General features: G+C 39.0%; 1 protein-coding gene across 6 annotated transcripts in view; it reads left to right on the top strand.

The window, feature by feature from the left end:
• The window catches only part of jakmip3.S (Janus kinase and microtubule interacting protein 3 S homeolog), a 77,463-nt gene that overhangs the window by 50,035 nt on the left and 12,573 nt on the right, over window positions 1–14,855 (top strand). For 3 of the 6 annotated variants that reach the window (XM_041570891.1, XM_041570890.1, XM_018227370.2), the window contains 12 exons: window positions 1,661–1,786; window positions 2,994–3,122; window positions 3,510–3,593; window positions 3,832–3,894; window positions 6,205–6,303; window positions 6,520–6,618; window positions 6,701–6,754; window positions 9,817–9,882; window positions 11,121–11,189; window positions 11,272–11,349; window positions 12,796–12,999; window positions 14,697–14,762. In XM_041570891.1, the coding sequence (XP_041426825.1) occupies window positions 1,661–1,786; window positions 2,994–3,122; window positions 3,510–3,593; window positions 3,832–3,894; window positions 6,205–6,303; window positions 6,520–6,618; window positions 6,701–6,754; window positions 9,817–9,882; window positions 11,121–11,189; window positions 11,272–11,349; window positions 12,796–12,999; window positions 14,697–14,762 (1,137 nt within the window). Of the gene's footprint in view, window positions 1–1,660; window positions 1,787–2,993; window positions 3,123–3,509; window positions 3,594–3,831; window positions 3,895–6,204; window positions 6,304–6,519; window positions 6,619–6,700; window positions 6,755–9,765; window positions 9,883–11,120; window positions 11,190–11,271; window positions 11,350–12,795; window positions 13,000–14,696; window positions 14,763–14,855 lie in introns of all 6 variants that reach the window. The other 3 variants (XM_041570889.1, XM_041570888.1, XM_041570887.1) reach the window with 1 other exon arrangement.

The raw sequence follows: 14,855 nt of genomic DNA, 5'->3' as shown, positions 1-14,855 counted from the left end.
TGAGTTCACGTTCGATTCGAATACAAATCGTTCGACCATTCGACCATTCGAATTCCTTCGACCGCTAAAAATCGAACGATTTCCATTCGTTCGAACGATTGTAAGCATTCGATCGAATGAAAAGCATTCGATCGAATGCTTCGATCGTTCGATTCGAATGAAAATCGTTCGATTGAACGATTAAAATCCTTCGATCGTTCGAATCGAACGATTTTAGCGGGTGTACGAAGTTCGCGAACTGTTCGCGAACGTTCGCATTTTTTGCCGGTGTTCGCGAACGGCGTTCGTGAACACCAAATCGGCAGTTCGCTACATCCCTATTTACTAACCCTTGTTAATATAACGTGTACACAGTATGCATGTTATCAAAACTCAGTAGGAAACATTTATGAACATAAGTGCAGTCTGCAAAGTTGGATGCAAATTGGTATGCTTTTTTACCATTATGCTGTGTTTTTCCTATAATTCCTGAATTGCAGATATGCTCCAGGTTGCAACCACCAGAATTGCACCTGATGTGTCAAGATGGACAGTTGGGCTCATGTTTTTGACATATATGAGTAAGTAAGTGGCTGGGAGGTGGACCCCTGAATAGGGTATCCAGTGGGAAACTGGTACTCCAGTCCACCTCTGTCCACTGGCCACAAGTTGGGGGCACCTATTGATGCAACCCTCTGTGGGAACCCTGGAGCTACAGCCAGAGCCAAGGTGGTGGTAACTACCTGGACCAGTTGCTCACTATTCATTTGAAGAGGCATGTTTACTCCATTATGACTTGCATCACTATGTGTTCTCCATTGCACTTCATTTTCAATCACCTGCACTTGCAGGTGCATTCAAAAGTGATTCCTAGTGCATAATCATGTAAAGCACAATGGTTGCTTAATATAGTATTTTTTTAATAAAAAACATTCAGTGTTATCACTCTCTCTGCCACAAAATGCAACGAAAAAGTAACCATACATAATGAGAAATCTTAAAGCATAGTATTTTTTAAATAAAAACTAAATCTGATATAGGGGCAGAAGAGAAGGGAACAGAATAGGCACTGGCTTGACAACTGTATCTTGACTAGCACTTAAATACCCAACCCACCTATAGTATTTAGAAGCATTTCACTATGAAGTGTATATGGATTTTTATATGGATATAATCAAGCTTGCATGAGTGCTTGCAGTTTCAAAGTAGCCCTTTGGATAGCTGGGTTATAATTCGAGAATTGTTTGAAGGCCTTCAGAGAGAAAGAGCTTGCAAAGAACTTGGAGGAATCCAAAAATTATGCATACAGTGCATCCTTAATTGAGAATAAATGAGAACATGGAACAGTAGGACAGGGGAAATAGCAAATTAGATTCAGTTAAATTAAAAAAAAGTCGGAACATTAAGAACAGCCACTAACCAGAGAAAGAGCCTGAGAGGAAGGTCTGGGGATGAGCAATGGATCTAGATTTCACCCACTTAGAGATGTTATTGAAAGAAGTTTGGTCGAACGATTATGAGTATAATATTTTAACTCTGTACATTCGATTCAGATTTATCCAATAAAGTGGCTTATTTGATGGACCTGTAATGTTTTGAGGGGCTTTATGTTGTAAGGCATATCCAATTCATCTTTTCAAAGAAGCTGTATTAACTGTAAGCTCTGATTTTTTCCCTACAGCCAGTCGTGGAGACCTTTTTTGGATATGACGAGGAAGCTTCACTAGATTCAGACGGTTCTTCAATCTCCTACCAAACAGACAGAACAGATCGGACGCCGTGCACTCCCGATGAGGATGTGGAAGAGGTAAACTATAGTAATGAGTGAACTCTACTAAATAAACATACTTAAATAATCTTTTAATTACTATTTTACTAGCTTATGTTTGTAATCAAAGTCCAAAGTAATTTATAAAAATTTGAGACTCTGTTTTTTCTGCAAATCAAGAAAATCCTAGTTGAAAAAAATCACTATATTGAGTTCTGTCAAATTCAGGTTTGCTGAAATCCAATTTTAGAGCTTCATCAATCCAATCAGTCATGGGCCTATAGACGTCAACGGGAGGTGGTTCTTCAACATTCAAGCTATTTTACTTTTTGTGTTGGTTTCAAACTGTTGAATTTGTAAAAAGGAATGGAAATGAATGGAAAAATGTATGTGATTTTTGTTGTGGCGGACTTCTGCTCCATAAATTAAAGAATTGAACAAGGTTGATTGATTTTTAAAAAAAAACTGTAGTTGTGAAAATTGTCCTAAAATTTAAAAGGGAATGAAGATCTACTTCCCTTTGGACATATACATACATTAAGCGGGTTATTTATCAAAATCCGAATTTTTCAGGTTTTTTAAATAAAAAAGCCTCACCAAACTAGAATCCACTATTTACACTTATTTATCAATAAAAAACCATGAAAAAAATCAACAAAAACCACAACTTTTTCGGATTGATACACGAAAATCGCAACTTTTCTCAGAAAAAAAATCTGAATTTTTCAAATTTGACGGCCAAAAAGTCCAGATTTTTTGTGAAATTGGCGGAAAAGCTTGAAATGTTCGAATTATCGTACAAAAACCCGGCACAGACAATAATATCTTCAAATGGCAAATGGGGCATCTGCAAATGAGTTCTACAGGACTTCAACAGGTTGAAGATGGAGTAGTTTCAGATTCTGACTTTTTGCAGCCTCAGGGTATAATAAATCTTGAAAAAAAAAAATTCCACTAAAAATTCAGATTTTTTTAGTTAACTCAATTTTTTTGAATTTTTAGCATATGAATAAATAAATAAGGTTTCCTAGTAATCCTTATGTACTTTTCTCATAAACATGGCCTAATACTTTAGCTACAATTCTGAGAGAAAATCTAGAATGGGAGTCAATAGTTACCTTATAATGACTTCTGTTCACCCTAAATGATGATACTCTACATTGAATAGAACCAATACGTTGTTGCAATTCATTTTAATGACAGCTTACTATTAGAATCACATCCTTTACTTATGAATTTATTCCAGGGAATGGCCAAAGAAGAGACGGAGCTCAGATTCCGCCAGCTGACCATGGAATATCAGGCCTTGCAACGTGCATACGCTCTTCTGCAGGAACAAGTTGGGGGAACCCTAGATGCAGAGCGAGAAGTCAAGGTCTCTGTGGAATAATGTCTTTACATAATTCATCAGCTGTATCAGTACTTGCAGAGGTAGATGCTGACCTACAGGTTGAGACATATTAATAAAGATGCACGGTTGCATCTCTGTTGCATCTAAATTAGAGCACCCACATTATGTGTATTAGTAAATGGCTAAGTGTCTTGTTGAGTTGGTACAGGAGTCATGGACAGCGATGGAGTCCAGAGATGTAACCAGCTAGGCACTCATTCCTTTACCTAAAATGGCCTTATAGATGGAGCTACAGAAAATGAAAAAGGGCAATGTAGATTATTAATATTAATAGTGTGCTCCTCAGAGGTGAAATATTAATAAGAAACATTTGTGTAATTTAAGACCATATATTTCTGTGATATCCAACAGACCCGAGAGCAGCTACAGGCAGATATTTATCAGTATCAGAGGAGAATAGAGGACCTGGAAAAAGCAATGTCTGAGCAGGGCCAGGTAAGGTCATTCTCTGTCTTGGCTTTTTAAATAACATTAAACAACCTTAGCACTAACTGGAAAGCTGAATTCAGAATATTTGCATTTGTACAGATCCAACAATCCATACAGCCCTTCCCTGTGGTCATTATAAATAAAGGGGCAATAAACCCATAGCCTGGACATTAGCGCATTAACAAGGGCTCGTGCATTCTGTTTTCTTGCTGCAACTCTGTCACCTCTTTTATTCATTTCCAAGGACATGAAGTGGATTGAGGAAAAGCAGGGGCTGTACAGGAGAAATCAGGAACTTGTAGACAAAGTGAGTATTAAATCAGACATATCACAAAACCTCTACTATTTCAAAAGTCTAATTATATATTACACCCACTAAAATAAGGTTCTATCCCCAATGGTATCTGTTGGTTATGCCTGTTGTCATGATATAGCTGCTTGAAACACGGTGTCCGGTGTCTCTCTGTATACCATAGCCGACTCTCACTCACAACATTACCACCCAGGGGACTGTAGTGACACTTAGAAGCAAAAAAACTGAGGTTCCACACAACTTTCATTTGAACTCAGGTACCTCTCTTTATTAGTCACCAGCATGGCTTCCACATGGATTTGTACCAAACTCTTCAATCTGGAAGCTTGATGGCAGCTGGCACTCTTAGATGCACAATAGGACCCCTGCGTGTTCCAGTTTTCACAGAGGACCCCTGCGAGTTCCGGTGTTCACCGACGCCCTTTTGGGGCTCCGGGCTTTCTGCTGTGGAACCAACAGGGAATTTGTGCATTTAGTAGTGTGAGAGTTTGTGAAGAAGTACCGGCAAGGATCAGGCAAATGGGTCGAGGCAGGCAGCAGGAATTGAAGTAAAAAAAACAGGAAAGTCAAATAGAATACAATGCTTTAGCAGGATCTGTGAACAGAAGCCAGCTTGGCATTGTTCCAATGGAAAAGGGCCTTTTTAAAGGAGAATTGGCGCAGAAGTTTGAATCTCACACCGAAAAATGGTGTACGCGTGCACAAGACGCACCAGGAGGTGAGAGGATGGACCAATCTCCCAGTGCGTCTTACAGGATTCTTGCCACACACAATCTTCTCTAATGTTTCCTAACCAGAATTTGGACATCCATGTCACTAGGTCCCAATGGCTGCCTGCCTTCTCCTTGAGTCAGTGACGGCATACACTTCAATAGCCTTTCAGCACCAGGGTCCACATTGCAGTGATGTTTCTAGGCCCTGTCTACCCTAGTCCCCTCTTCTCTGAGTCCCTAATCTGGCTGCGGTACCTCCAGAACACCGGTCTTTCTCTTTGGAGCTCAAGTTCTCAGCTACACAACCTACACCTGACTTTCATTGAGCACAAAAAGCTCAGCAAAGCTACCCTACCAGTAAATGACCTACCTAATGCTTCTCCCTATTATATTTCAGAGGTGGACTTAGGCTCTCCAGTGTAATTCCCTTGATCTTCCTGTCAGTCAAAAAGAAAGTTATCTTCTGTTCTCTCCTTTATACAACTTCTCCCCATGAATTCTCCTTACCCAACAGCACCACCTGGTGACCAATCAGAAACAACAATACTTACATAACACAAATTATATTTCTCCTTATAAGCTGCGTACACTATAACTGGATGTGTTAAAATTAAGTGCTGCTGGGATAGACCAGATGGAGAAAGGTGGAGTAAAGTGTAAAAAAAATCTTGCATATGCCTTTACATTATACCCTCATTAGACCATGAAATGGTTATACAATATAGTCCACGTGGGGCTTAATATCTGACACAGGGGATGCACAATTGTTACTCTAATTACTCATATATACCAAATATAAATCAGAAGTAACTCACACTCTACTATGTTTTAAGCAGGTCTGGACTGGGAGTCAAAATAGGCCCTGCCATTACAAGTACACAGAGACCCAAACAGCCCACTAAATAGTGACTGTCTATGGGATCTTACAGAAGTCCCTCTGGCATTTTCCAGAATCCACAGTTTGCCAGTTGAGCCTCATTTTAAGGGTCACTTACCATGCCTTTCTCTGTGTGTTTTCAGCCTTGAATACCACAAGACAATTTATTTACTGTATGTCCTAGAAAACTTAACATTTTCCTGGGTCTCATGCTTGGAGGCATATGTTCTCCTCCCTCCGGGCCATTATCATGATGCCACAAACAACAATTCCACCAACAAAGTTCTTTCCCCCATTTTACCTTGTTCAAAATTTGAGGGGTCATTCCCACCAAGGTACATCTTTCAGTCACTCTTTGGAATAATGCCCCATTCACACTACTGCGCTAACAAAAGGTTAGGAGTTGGTTATGTTGACTAGAAAGTCCCTGTTAATGTAGTGATAGGAAAGACAAAAGGGTCCCAATCAACTTCTTTGAAGATAAGCCAATGCCTAAAGATTGAGAAGCTGCAGGTATACCAGATGGTATATCTAAATAGCTACAAAGAAATTCTGCACCAACAAAGTTGTCAAGCAACAGGTCCTAACGTGTGGTTGAGAGAATATTTAGATTAAAATAGCACAGGGTCTGTCGATGGTTGGGTAAATGACCATGATAAAAGTATTGAAATCCTAAAAACCATGGCATTCATACTCAATATCCTCTCCCTGCAGATCAAACAAATGGAAACAGATGAGGCCAAGCTCAAACATGACATTCAAGATGTGAAGGATCAGAACGAGCTCTTGGAATTTAGGATATTGGAGCTTGAAGTAAGAAAGCACTCATTAGCCAATGGGTCTGGCACCTTAATTTCCTTAATCATTTTCTATATCTCCTACTATTTATTTCTTGTTGGGATGCACCAGTGTATCCTTAGGATAGTATCCCAAAGAAGCTATATTAGATGCACAGTCATACTCATACTCCTAGTACAACACTCAGCTTGGACATTGCTGTGGACACTCTAAACCTTGATTTATTTTTAGGAAAGGGAGAGGAGATCCCCTGCCATCAATTTCCATCACATCCCTTTTACAGAAGGAAATAGCCCGTTGCAGGTTTATTGTGAAGCAGAAGGAGTTACTGTAAGTTCCGAGGTCTTCGTTCTGCTGTATTTGGACTCTGATAGTCGCTTTTTACTTATGCTGATTATTATTATTTATTTAGGATATCATTGTTTTGGAGCTGATGAAAAAACTGGACATCCTAGGGGATAACGCCGTAAGTGTATGTTCGCCTTCTGAATTGCGCATGATTATGGTTGTCCCATTTGTCTACAAACAAAGGGGAAATGTATATAGGACTAAAGGAATAATATCCCAGAGTTTTTGTTTATCCACAAGTTGGAGTTTGTTTGTAACAACAACCCTACAGTGGTTACAAAAATAGTTGTGCAGCTAAAACTGAATGAATCCAATTTCTATATAAAGACGTCTAGTCTCTTAGGGGTCCGTTTACTAAAGTGCGGTAAATCTGACTTCAAGTTTCCGCATGTTATCGCTGAGAATATTTTTCCGACAGAATATTCGCAGCGACTAAGTTTACTAAACAGCGATGCGCTCAGAAGTCATTGCGATCACTTGCGGTAACTACGTTCAGGAACCAGCTTACGTAAGCGGTAATTATAGCGAGTTGCGAATGTATTGGCGAAAAATTATGTTTTTGCGAATATTTATGCTATAAAATAGTCTTGTTTTATGGCGGTTATTATGGCAAAATTTTTACTGTGACATTTATGGCCAGAAATGCATCTTCAAAACTTATAAACTTTATTGACTGATGATTATACCATCCAACAACATCACCAGAGTAACACCAATCAAACATGTCTGCATCATATAAACCCTTCTGCCAATAGAATCATAGGAACAAGAAATGATACCAGTCAATCTCTTTGCTTCATAGAAATGCACAGTTTAATGTAGCCAATCACAATGAAACCAAAAAAGCGTAGAGGCTGACGAATCCTTGGACTGTGATACCGCTGATAATAATACGCCTCTGAGCTGAAACTGCTGCTGTTGCACCAGATAGAAGCAGAAGCCAAAACATCCTGACAGCAATAGCTGCAGATCTGTCTCCTGTCAGCAAAGAATTATGGGTAAAAAAACCCATTATTAAGGGATATTTCCTGCCCCTCGAGAATTTTCTGGCGAAAAAAATACTTTTACGCCACTACATAGGTGGCGGTAAAAGTTTGCGAATATTCTGGCGTTAATTTTGTCTATAGCACATTTCGCTGTTTAGTAAACCAAGCGTTAATGTGTGCGTATCGTTATTTTCAGCGAATGCGATAACTGGCGAACAATTATTCTTGCGCAAGAAAATTCACAAATTTATATTTACCGCAGGTTAGTAAACTGGCGATAACATATTTGGCGAAAATTCTGTCTATAAATTGTGCGAATATTTTTAACGCACTTTAGTAAACGGACCCCTTATTAGTATTCTTCAGTAGGGGCACTTTATTTCTTTTCACTTAACATGCCCCCATTGTGAGGTTTTTATACACCCTGAAATATTTAAATGAGCCTAGAAGGTGAAGACCAAATCTGAAATTATGTTAGGTCTCTAAATAATGTAGTAATGGCAGTTTATTAGAGGAAGAATTCTGCATTAGGTCTTCCACTGAGAGTGGAGAAAGGCAGCGTTACAATGATAGTTGGGGAGGGATAAATAAAAGAATGATATAGTAATATGGAAATAAGAGCTCTGTCTGGCTTTTAATGGACTGCAAATTGATCTGGCTCCATTTATAAAGCATTACTGGTACCACATTCCAAATAGATGCTGGAATCACTCTTGGAGCCAAGTTGGGCCACATGATTACAGGGAACCAAGATAAAAAGGCTCATTTACTAATGCAAGTATGTTCAAAGTCATAAAACAAGTGCAAAATTCCTTTTTTTTTTTTTAACCCACGGTGTCCATTAAGTAGTGTGTTGAGTAACTTGAGCATGATTTACCAATGTGGATGCAAATCACCATTCACTTTGAACAGTGGATTGCAATTGAGTGCCGTATTTGTGTGCAAGTGGTGTCACTTTTCCTGATTGGCATTATCAAAGCATGCAATTCACTAAGTTATGTGAAGATGCCCAACATGCTAAGGGAACCCTAGAAGGTACACCACTTCAGGGCAGATGCTGCTTCTAGTTCTTCCTGGCGCCTGTGAGACCTGCACTTTGCACTTGGGATTGCAATAGCATGAAATTCATCAGAGCAGGCTGATAGGGAGCATTGGTGCTACATGAAAGTTGCACCTTGTGATTGGCAACCAAGCCTGCACAATTTAGCATCCATTTTTGCAACTGGTGTTTGTGATCATAACCAAGCGTTTAAGGGGATGGGGTCACAATTGTTTATCACAATGTATACTGTAGAGCAGGGGTCCCCAACCTTTATCACCCATGAGCAACATTCAGATTTAAAAAGAGTTGGGGAGCAACACAAGCACGGAATTTTCCTGGGTGGTGCCAAATAAGGGCTGTGATTGGCTATTGGTAGCCCCTATGTGGACTGACAGTATACAGGAGGCTCTATTTGGCAGTACATCTGGTTTTTAAGCAACCAAAACTTGCCTCAAAGCCTGGAATTTAAAAATAAGCAGCTGCTTTGAGGCAACTAAGAGCAACATCCAAGGGGTTGGAGAGCAACATGTTGCTCACGAGCTACTGGTTGGGGATCACTGCTGTAGAGCATTATGTGAGAGGCTCATTATTAGACCAACTCATTCTCTCTCCCCACCCTTCCATCATCAGATGTCTGTGCCCCCACTAACCCTTACAAACAGGGAGTAATGGTGTGGTAGAACACTGGAGAGAAGGGGTGCAGGTTGCCATGCCACACACAGGTGCCCGAGTCATTTTTGTCAGGTATATGGATGGGCTAATCGAGTTATATTACACGTCTTTGTTTTATAAATCTGGAAATGGTAAAATCATTCAGTTGCCATGAATTTATCCTCCTCTGCTTTTTTTCCAGATTCCCCTTTATAACAATAGGCTTTTTTTTAAAATTGCCAATAGTCATATTGGCATTTATCCTGTTAGTCGTGCTTTATGGATGCCACAGAATGTTTTTTATGCAGATATGGACAATTGGCATCCACTTTATCCAGAATTGTCTTTTCAACATTTAAACCTCTGATTTCTGCTTTAGTACCAGATCTTATTAGTGCTGCTCAATTCTTCTACCTTGCTTCTAAAACTCAAAGCTGGTTTTCTTTATAGCCACGAAATAAGGAAGTTACACTAACCACCCACATGTGCTTTATGGTGCAGAACCTGACGAATGAGGAACAAGTGATTGTCATCCAAGCAAGAACAGTCTTGAATTTAGCAGAAAAGGTAAATAAGCCGAGGACTTGGGTTTATTTAGGCTTTCATTTTTATGACCGGTTATCTCATTTAGTAACATAGGAGGAGTGCAAAAAATTGAGCAATCCAATGTTACCTTTTCACAACAAAAGCATTGACATGATCAGTTAAACTATAGGGGGCAAATTCACTAAAGGACGAAGCGTTAATTCGCTAGCGTATCGCATTTTCGTTAATTCGCCAATTCACTAACGGACACTGGCGTAAATTCGCTAGTGTTACTTCGCACCCTTACGCCTGGCGAATTTGCGCAACGGACGTAACTTCGCAAATTCACTGACGCGCGCATTTTTCTGAACGCTACCTTTTACGCAAGACTTCGTTTGCCACCTCAGACCAGGTGAAGTGCAATAGAGTAGATAGGGATTGCTTCAAAAAAAGTTAAAAAAATTTCTAAGTCCCAAAAAACGCTGGCGTTTTTTCTTTTTTTATGGGTGATAGGCTGAAAAAGATCGAAAAATTTTTTGGGGCTCCCCTCCTTCCCCCCTACATTTCCTAACTCATGGCACCTTAACTATACAGTGGGCACATGTGTAGGGCAAAATAAAAAATTTATTTGCTGTTTTGAAGGTTTCCCGGGCATTTGTAGTGATTCTACGTATTCCTCCATTGTAACTTCAATTTGGCGCCGTATGCAAATTAAGCATCGCTAGCGTAACTTCGCTTTGCTTGGCGAATTAACGCTAGTGCAACTTCACAACCTTACGCTTCCCCTGAGCGCAACTTTGAATTTTAGTGAATTTACGCAGCGCTGGCGAAAATACGCCTGGCGAAGTGCGGTGAAGCGGACGTTGGCGCAACTACGAATCTTAGTGAATTTGCCCCTAGGTGCTTCAGCTTTAAAATAACATGAAGTCCCCAACATGTAACAATTTTAATTTTCATTGAGCCTCAAAAATATCAGTGGAAACTGTGTAACTGAGTGATTTAAATTTTTGCTTATGATCAAATCAGCAGTTGATAGGGTTTTCATATTCTACCGAGGTCGTAATAGATAAACACAACTATTCATATTTCACCACTATGGTTTGGTTCTTTTAAAGCCTATCGAGAAAGGGGGAAAACATGGCAGCTCCCACTCATATCTATAAGAGTTTTGGATTTTGTTTGTTACGTGGTTGTCTTTTATTGCTTGTTGGATATAAAATGCATTCATTCATTCTGACGACACACAGACTGACTCATCTGTAAATGCTCTTTCCCTGTAGTGGCTCCAGCAGATTGAGGTGACTGAGTCTGCTCTGCAGCAAAAGATGGTGGACATTGAAAGTGAGAAAGTAAGGAGCGTAGGGAACCTTGTTCAGAACCATCCATGATGATTATGTATGAAAGTGACTCTACTAATTGTCCTTTCCTTAGGATCTGTTCACCAAGCAGAAAGGATATTTGGATGATGAACTGGACTTCCGTAAACAATCACTGGACCGAGCTCACAAAGTAAGACATTCATTAGAAGATTATTTTTGGTCCTATAAGTTAATTTTTGGTCCCACACTCCAGGTGCTTCTCCCTGATGTCTGGCCACATTATATTTTAAATCAGGCAGTAAACCACAGTCAACTAAGTTTTCGGGGGGTCGGCCGTTGAAAGTTTGATCAGATTTATTTTGAATGTTGCTCATTGAAGTTAGGTGGCCCAATAAGTAATTTGGATCACTAGTTTTATAATCCTGACACTGTCATTAACAACAATGTTTTAGTTTCACCTTGTACAGGTATGGGATCTGTTAGCGGCAACTCCTTATCCAGAAAGCTCTGACTAACAGGAAGGCAATCGCCCATAGATTCCACTTTAATCAAAAAATTCAAAAACCTTAAAACATGTTTTCGTTTTTCTCTGTAATAACTAAACAGTACCTTGTACTTGATCCTAATGAATGTATAATCAATAGTGATGGGCGAATTGGAGCCATTTCGCTTCTCCCCAACCAATAAAAATTCCCCAAATTCAAAAGTCTATGGGCATCACATTTTTTTTGTCACATGATGCAGTGTCTCAAATATTTTTTGACTCACAGCTATTTTTTTTTCACCCATTGGAGTCTATGGGTGCCATTTTTGCAGGAAAACTCGTGGAAAGATTTCACTCATCACTAATAATTTATCCTTAAGTATGGAGAGCCAAATTACAGAAACAATCCTTATTGTTCTGGATAACAAACCCCATGTTCTGGATAACAGGTCCCATACCTGTACTGGCGTGTCTAACATGAGAGCAGAGGAACAGACATAACAGATAGGCAGGGGAGCAATGGTCACGTAGTGAAGAAGCTCCATTGAAGATTCCCTGACCGCAATAGAAGCCAACGGTGCCAGGGATGAGCAGAAATCGGTGAAGACTCAGGCCATGGTTGGCACAGTCAATCAATCAATAATCAGGTTTAACAAGCAGCAAATAGACAAGGTCAAGACACAAGGACAGAACCAGTAAGCACAGAGGATAAAGCCAGGTCTAGAAGGAGTCAGAACACTCAGAAGCAACCAGACAATTGTCAGGAAACTAAGGAGTGGTGGCACATATACAAGTTCATTCAGGGAAAAATTAGCTACTTTTTAGCAGTTTCAGCAAACCCAGTTATGCCACCTTCAGGAACATGCAGACATAGAGCTTCTAGGATACAGGAACCTGGCACTGAGTTTTTATTTATTTTTAATTCTTAGGCATTTTGTTGCGTTTTATGGAAAAGTAGAAATAATTACTCTTCTTGCACCTCCTCTACCACCTTCCTGTTACAGCAGACCAATGATGTTTCATGATATAACTTCCCAATAGACAGGGAAAGGTCAGAGAAAGGAGAATGTAAAAAAAAAAACATTCATAGACTGCAGTCTCTGTGATATTCTGTTGATCTCTAGAGAACTAACTGCCATTTATCTTACTTAGCAAATCCTTGAGCTGGAGGCCATGTTATTTGATACCCTGCAACAGGAGGCAGGGGCCAAGATGGCTCAGCTGCTTTCAGAAGAGGAACGAGAGGAGCTCAAGAGCGCAGTGGAGCAGTGGAAACGGCAGGTCATGAGTGAGCTGCGAGAAAGGGACGCCCAGATCTTGCGCGAGAGGATGGACGTTATCCAGCACGCCCAGCAGGTAAATCATGGTGGCACATTATGATGGTGGCATCTCAACTCCTATGTGACCCAGTAAATCCGTTATTCGTTGAGGAATTTTACAGCAAATGTTCACAATGCAAACAGACATATTGGTGAGTCTTTTAAGCACTGGCACAACTTACTTGGAATGGTAAGTGCACCCCATTTATGGTTTTACATCTTTAAATGATCAATAAAACATATGGATATTGACTATTCTGAAGAGAGACAGCCTTTATATATGTTTATTCATATGAGTGGAACCTGCCATACTTTGTGCTTGGAATTTTATCTTTGCAAAAACATTGTCACCTACTGGCCAAACCTTTGTGAAATGCAGCACTTTTGAAAGAACATGTTTTGTGCATGTTAATCACTGGGAAGTATATGGTGCCTTTAAGATAATGATTCTTGCATGTGCGTGTTTACTAATTACTTAAAGGGGTTGTTCACCTTTAAATTAACTTTTAATATGATATAGAGAGTGATTTTCTGAGACAATTTACAATTGGCTTTCATCTTTTATTATTTGTGGTTTTTGAGTTATTTAGCTTTTTATTCAGCAGCTCTCCAGTTTTCAAATTCAGCAATCTGGTTGCTAGGGTCCAAATTACCCTTAAAACCATGCATTCATTTGAATAAGAGACTGGAATAGGAATAGGATAGGCCTGAATAGAAAGATGAGTAAATAAAATTAGCAATAACAATAATGGGATTATTTATCAAAATCCGAATTGTTCTGCTTCTAAATAAAAAAAAGTCTGACCAAACTAGAATCCACTATCTGCCCTTACTTATCAATAAAAAAAACTCGAATTGGGAAAAACTGTGACTTTTTCGGATTGTTGCACGAAAAATTCAGATTTGACGCCCGAAAAGTCAGAATTTTTTGTGAAATCTGCGGAAAAGCCCAAAATATTCGGATTATTGTACAAACCCCAGCTCAAATATCTTCAAATTGCAAAAAGGACCTCTGACATTGACTTCTACAGGACCTCCCGAGGTTGAAGATGGAGTATTTTTGGATTCTGACTTTTTGCATCCTTGGAGTATAATAAATCTCGAAAAAAAATATGAGGTTTTTTTTCCCTCTAAAGATTTATAGTAAGAAGAAAAAAATTTTTTTTCAAGTTTTTAGCGTTTGGACTTTAATAAATAGCCCCCTAAATGTGTAGCTTTACAGAGCAGGTGTATTTAGATGGAGTCAGTGACCCCCATTTGAAACTGGAAAGGGTCAGAAGAAGAAAGCAAAACATTCAAAAACTAGAAAAAAAAAGAAAAAATGAAGGCCAACTGAAAGGTTTCTTAGAATTAGCCATTGTATTAATAAAAAGTTAATAATTTAATAATTATTTTTAATAATTATTTTAATAATTTTAATTATTTATAATTAGCCATATGTTAACTTGAAGGTTTAATAGCTCCCAGGTTACATTTTCATACACATCATGCCAAGGAAATAACAGTGTATTCATAAACACGCCATGTATATCACTTGACTTGCCTATATAGACAAAAAAGAAGTAGAAAATAAATGTTATACTAACACATTCCCAACATATTTGTGTTGATTAATTAGTTGGCTGATTAAAGTGTCATCATTGTGCAATTATTAGCCCCTATGGCCTAGGCTTTCCTTTTGCTTGTGATTGACTTTGGATTTCATATTGAATAATGTGCACTTTTGCCTTGCAGAGAATAAAGGAACTAGAAGAAAGAATAGAATTTCAAAAGAGGCAAATTAAAGAATTGGAAGAAAAGGTAACACTTATGTATACTTTTTTTTGGTGCAATATCCAGGGTCAGTTTCTATGTTAAACATAGGAGACACATCCAGTGTAAAAGATAAGGCCA

This window comes from Xenopus laevis, chromosome 7S (assembly GCF_017654675.1).
Source record: "Xenopus laevis strain J_2021 chromosome 7S, Xenopus_laevis_v10.1, whole genome shotgun sequence".
NCBI lineage: Eukaryota > Metazoa > Chordata > Amphibia > Anura > Pipidae > Xenopus > Xenopus laevis.
This window is presented reverse-complemented; position numbering and strand designations above follow the sequence as displayed.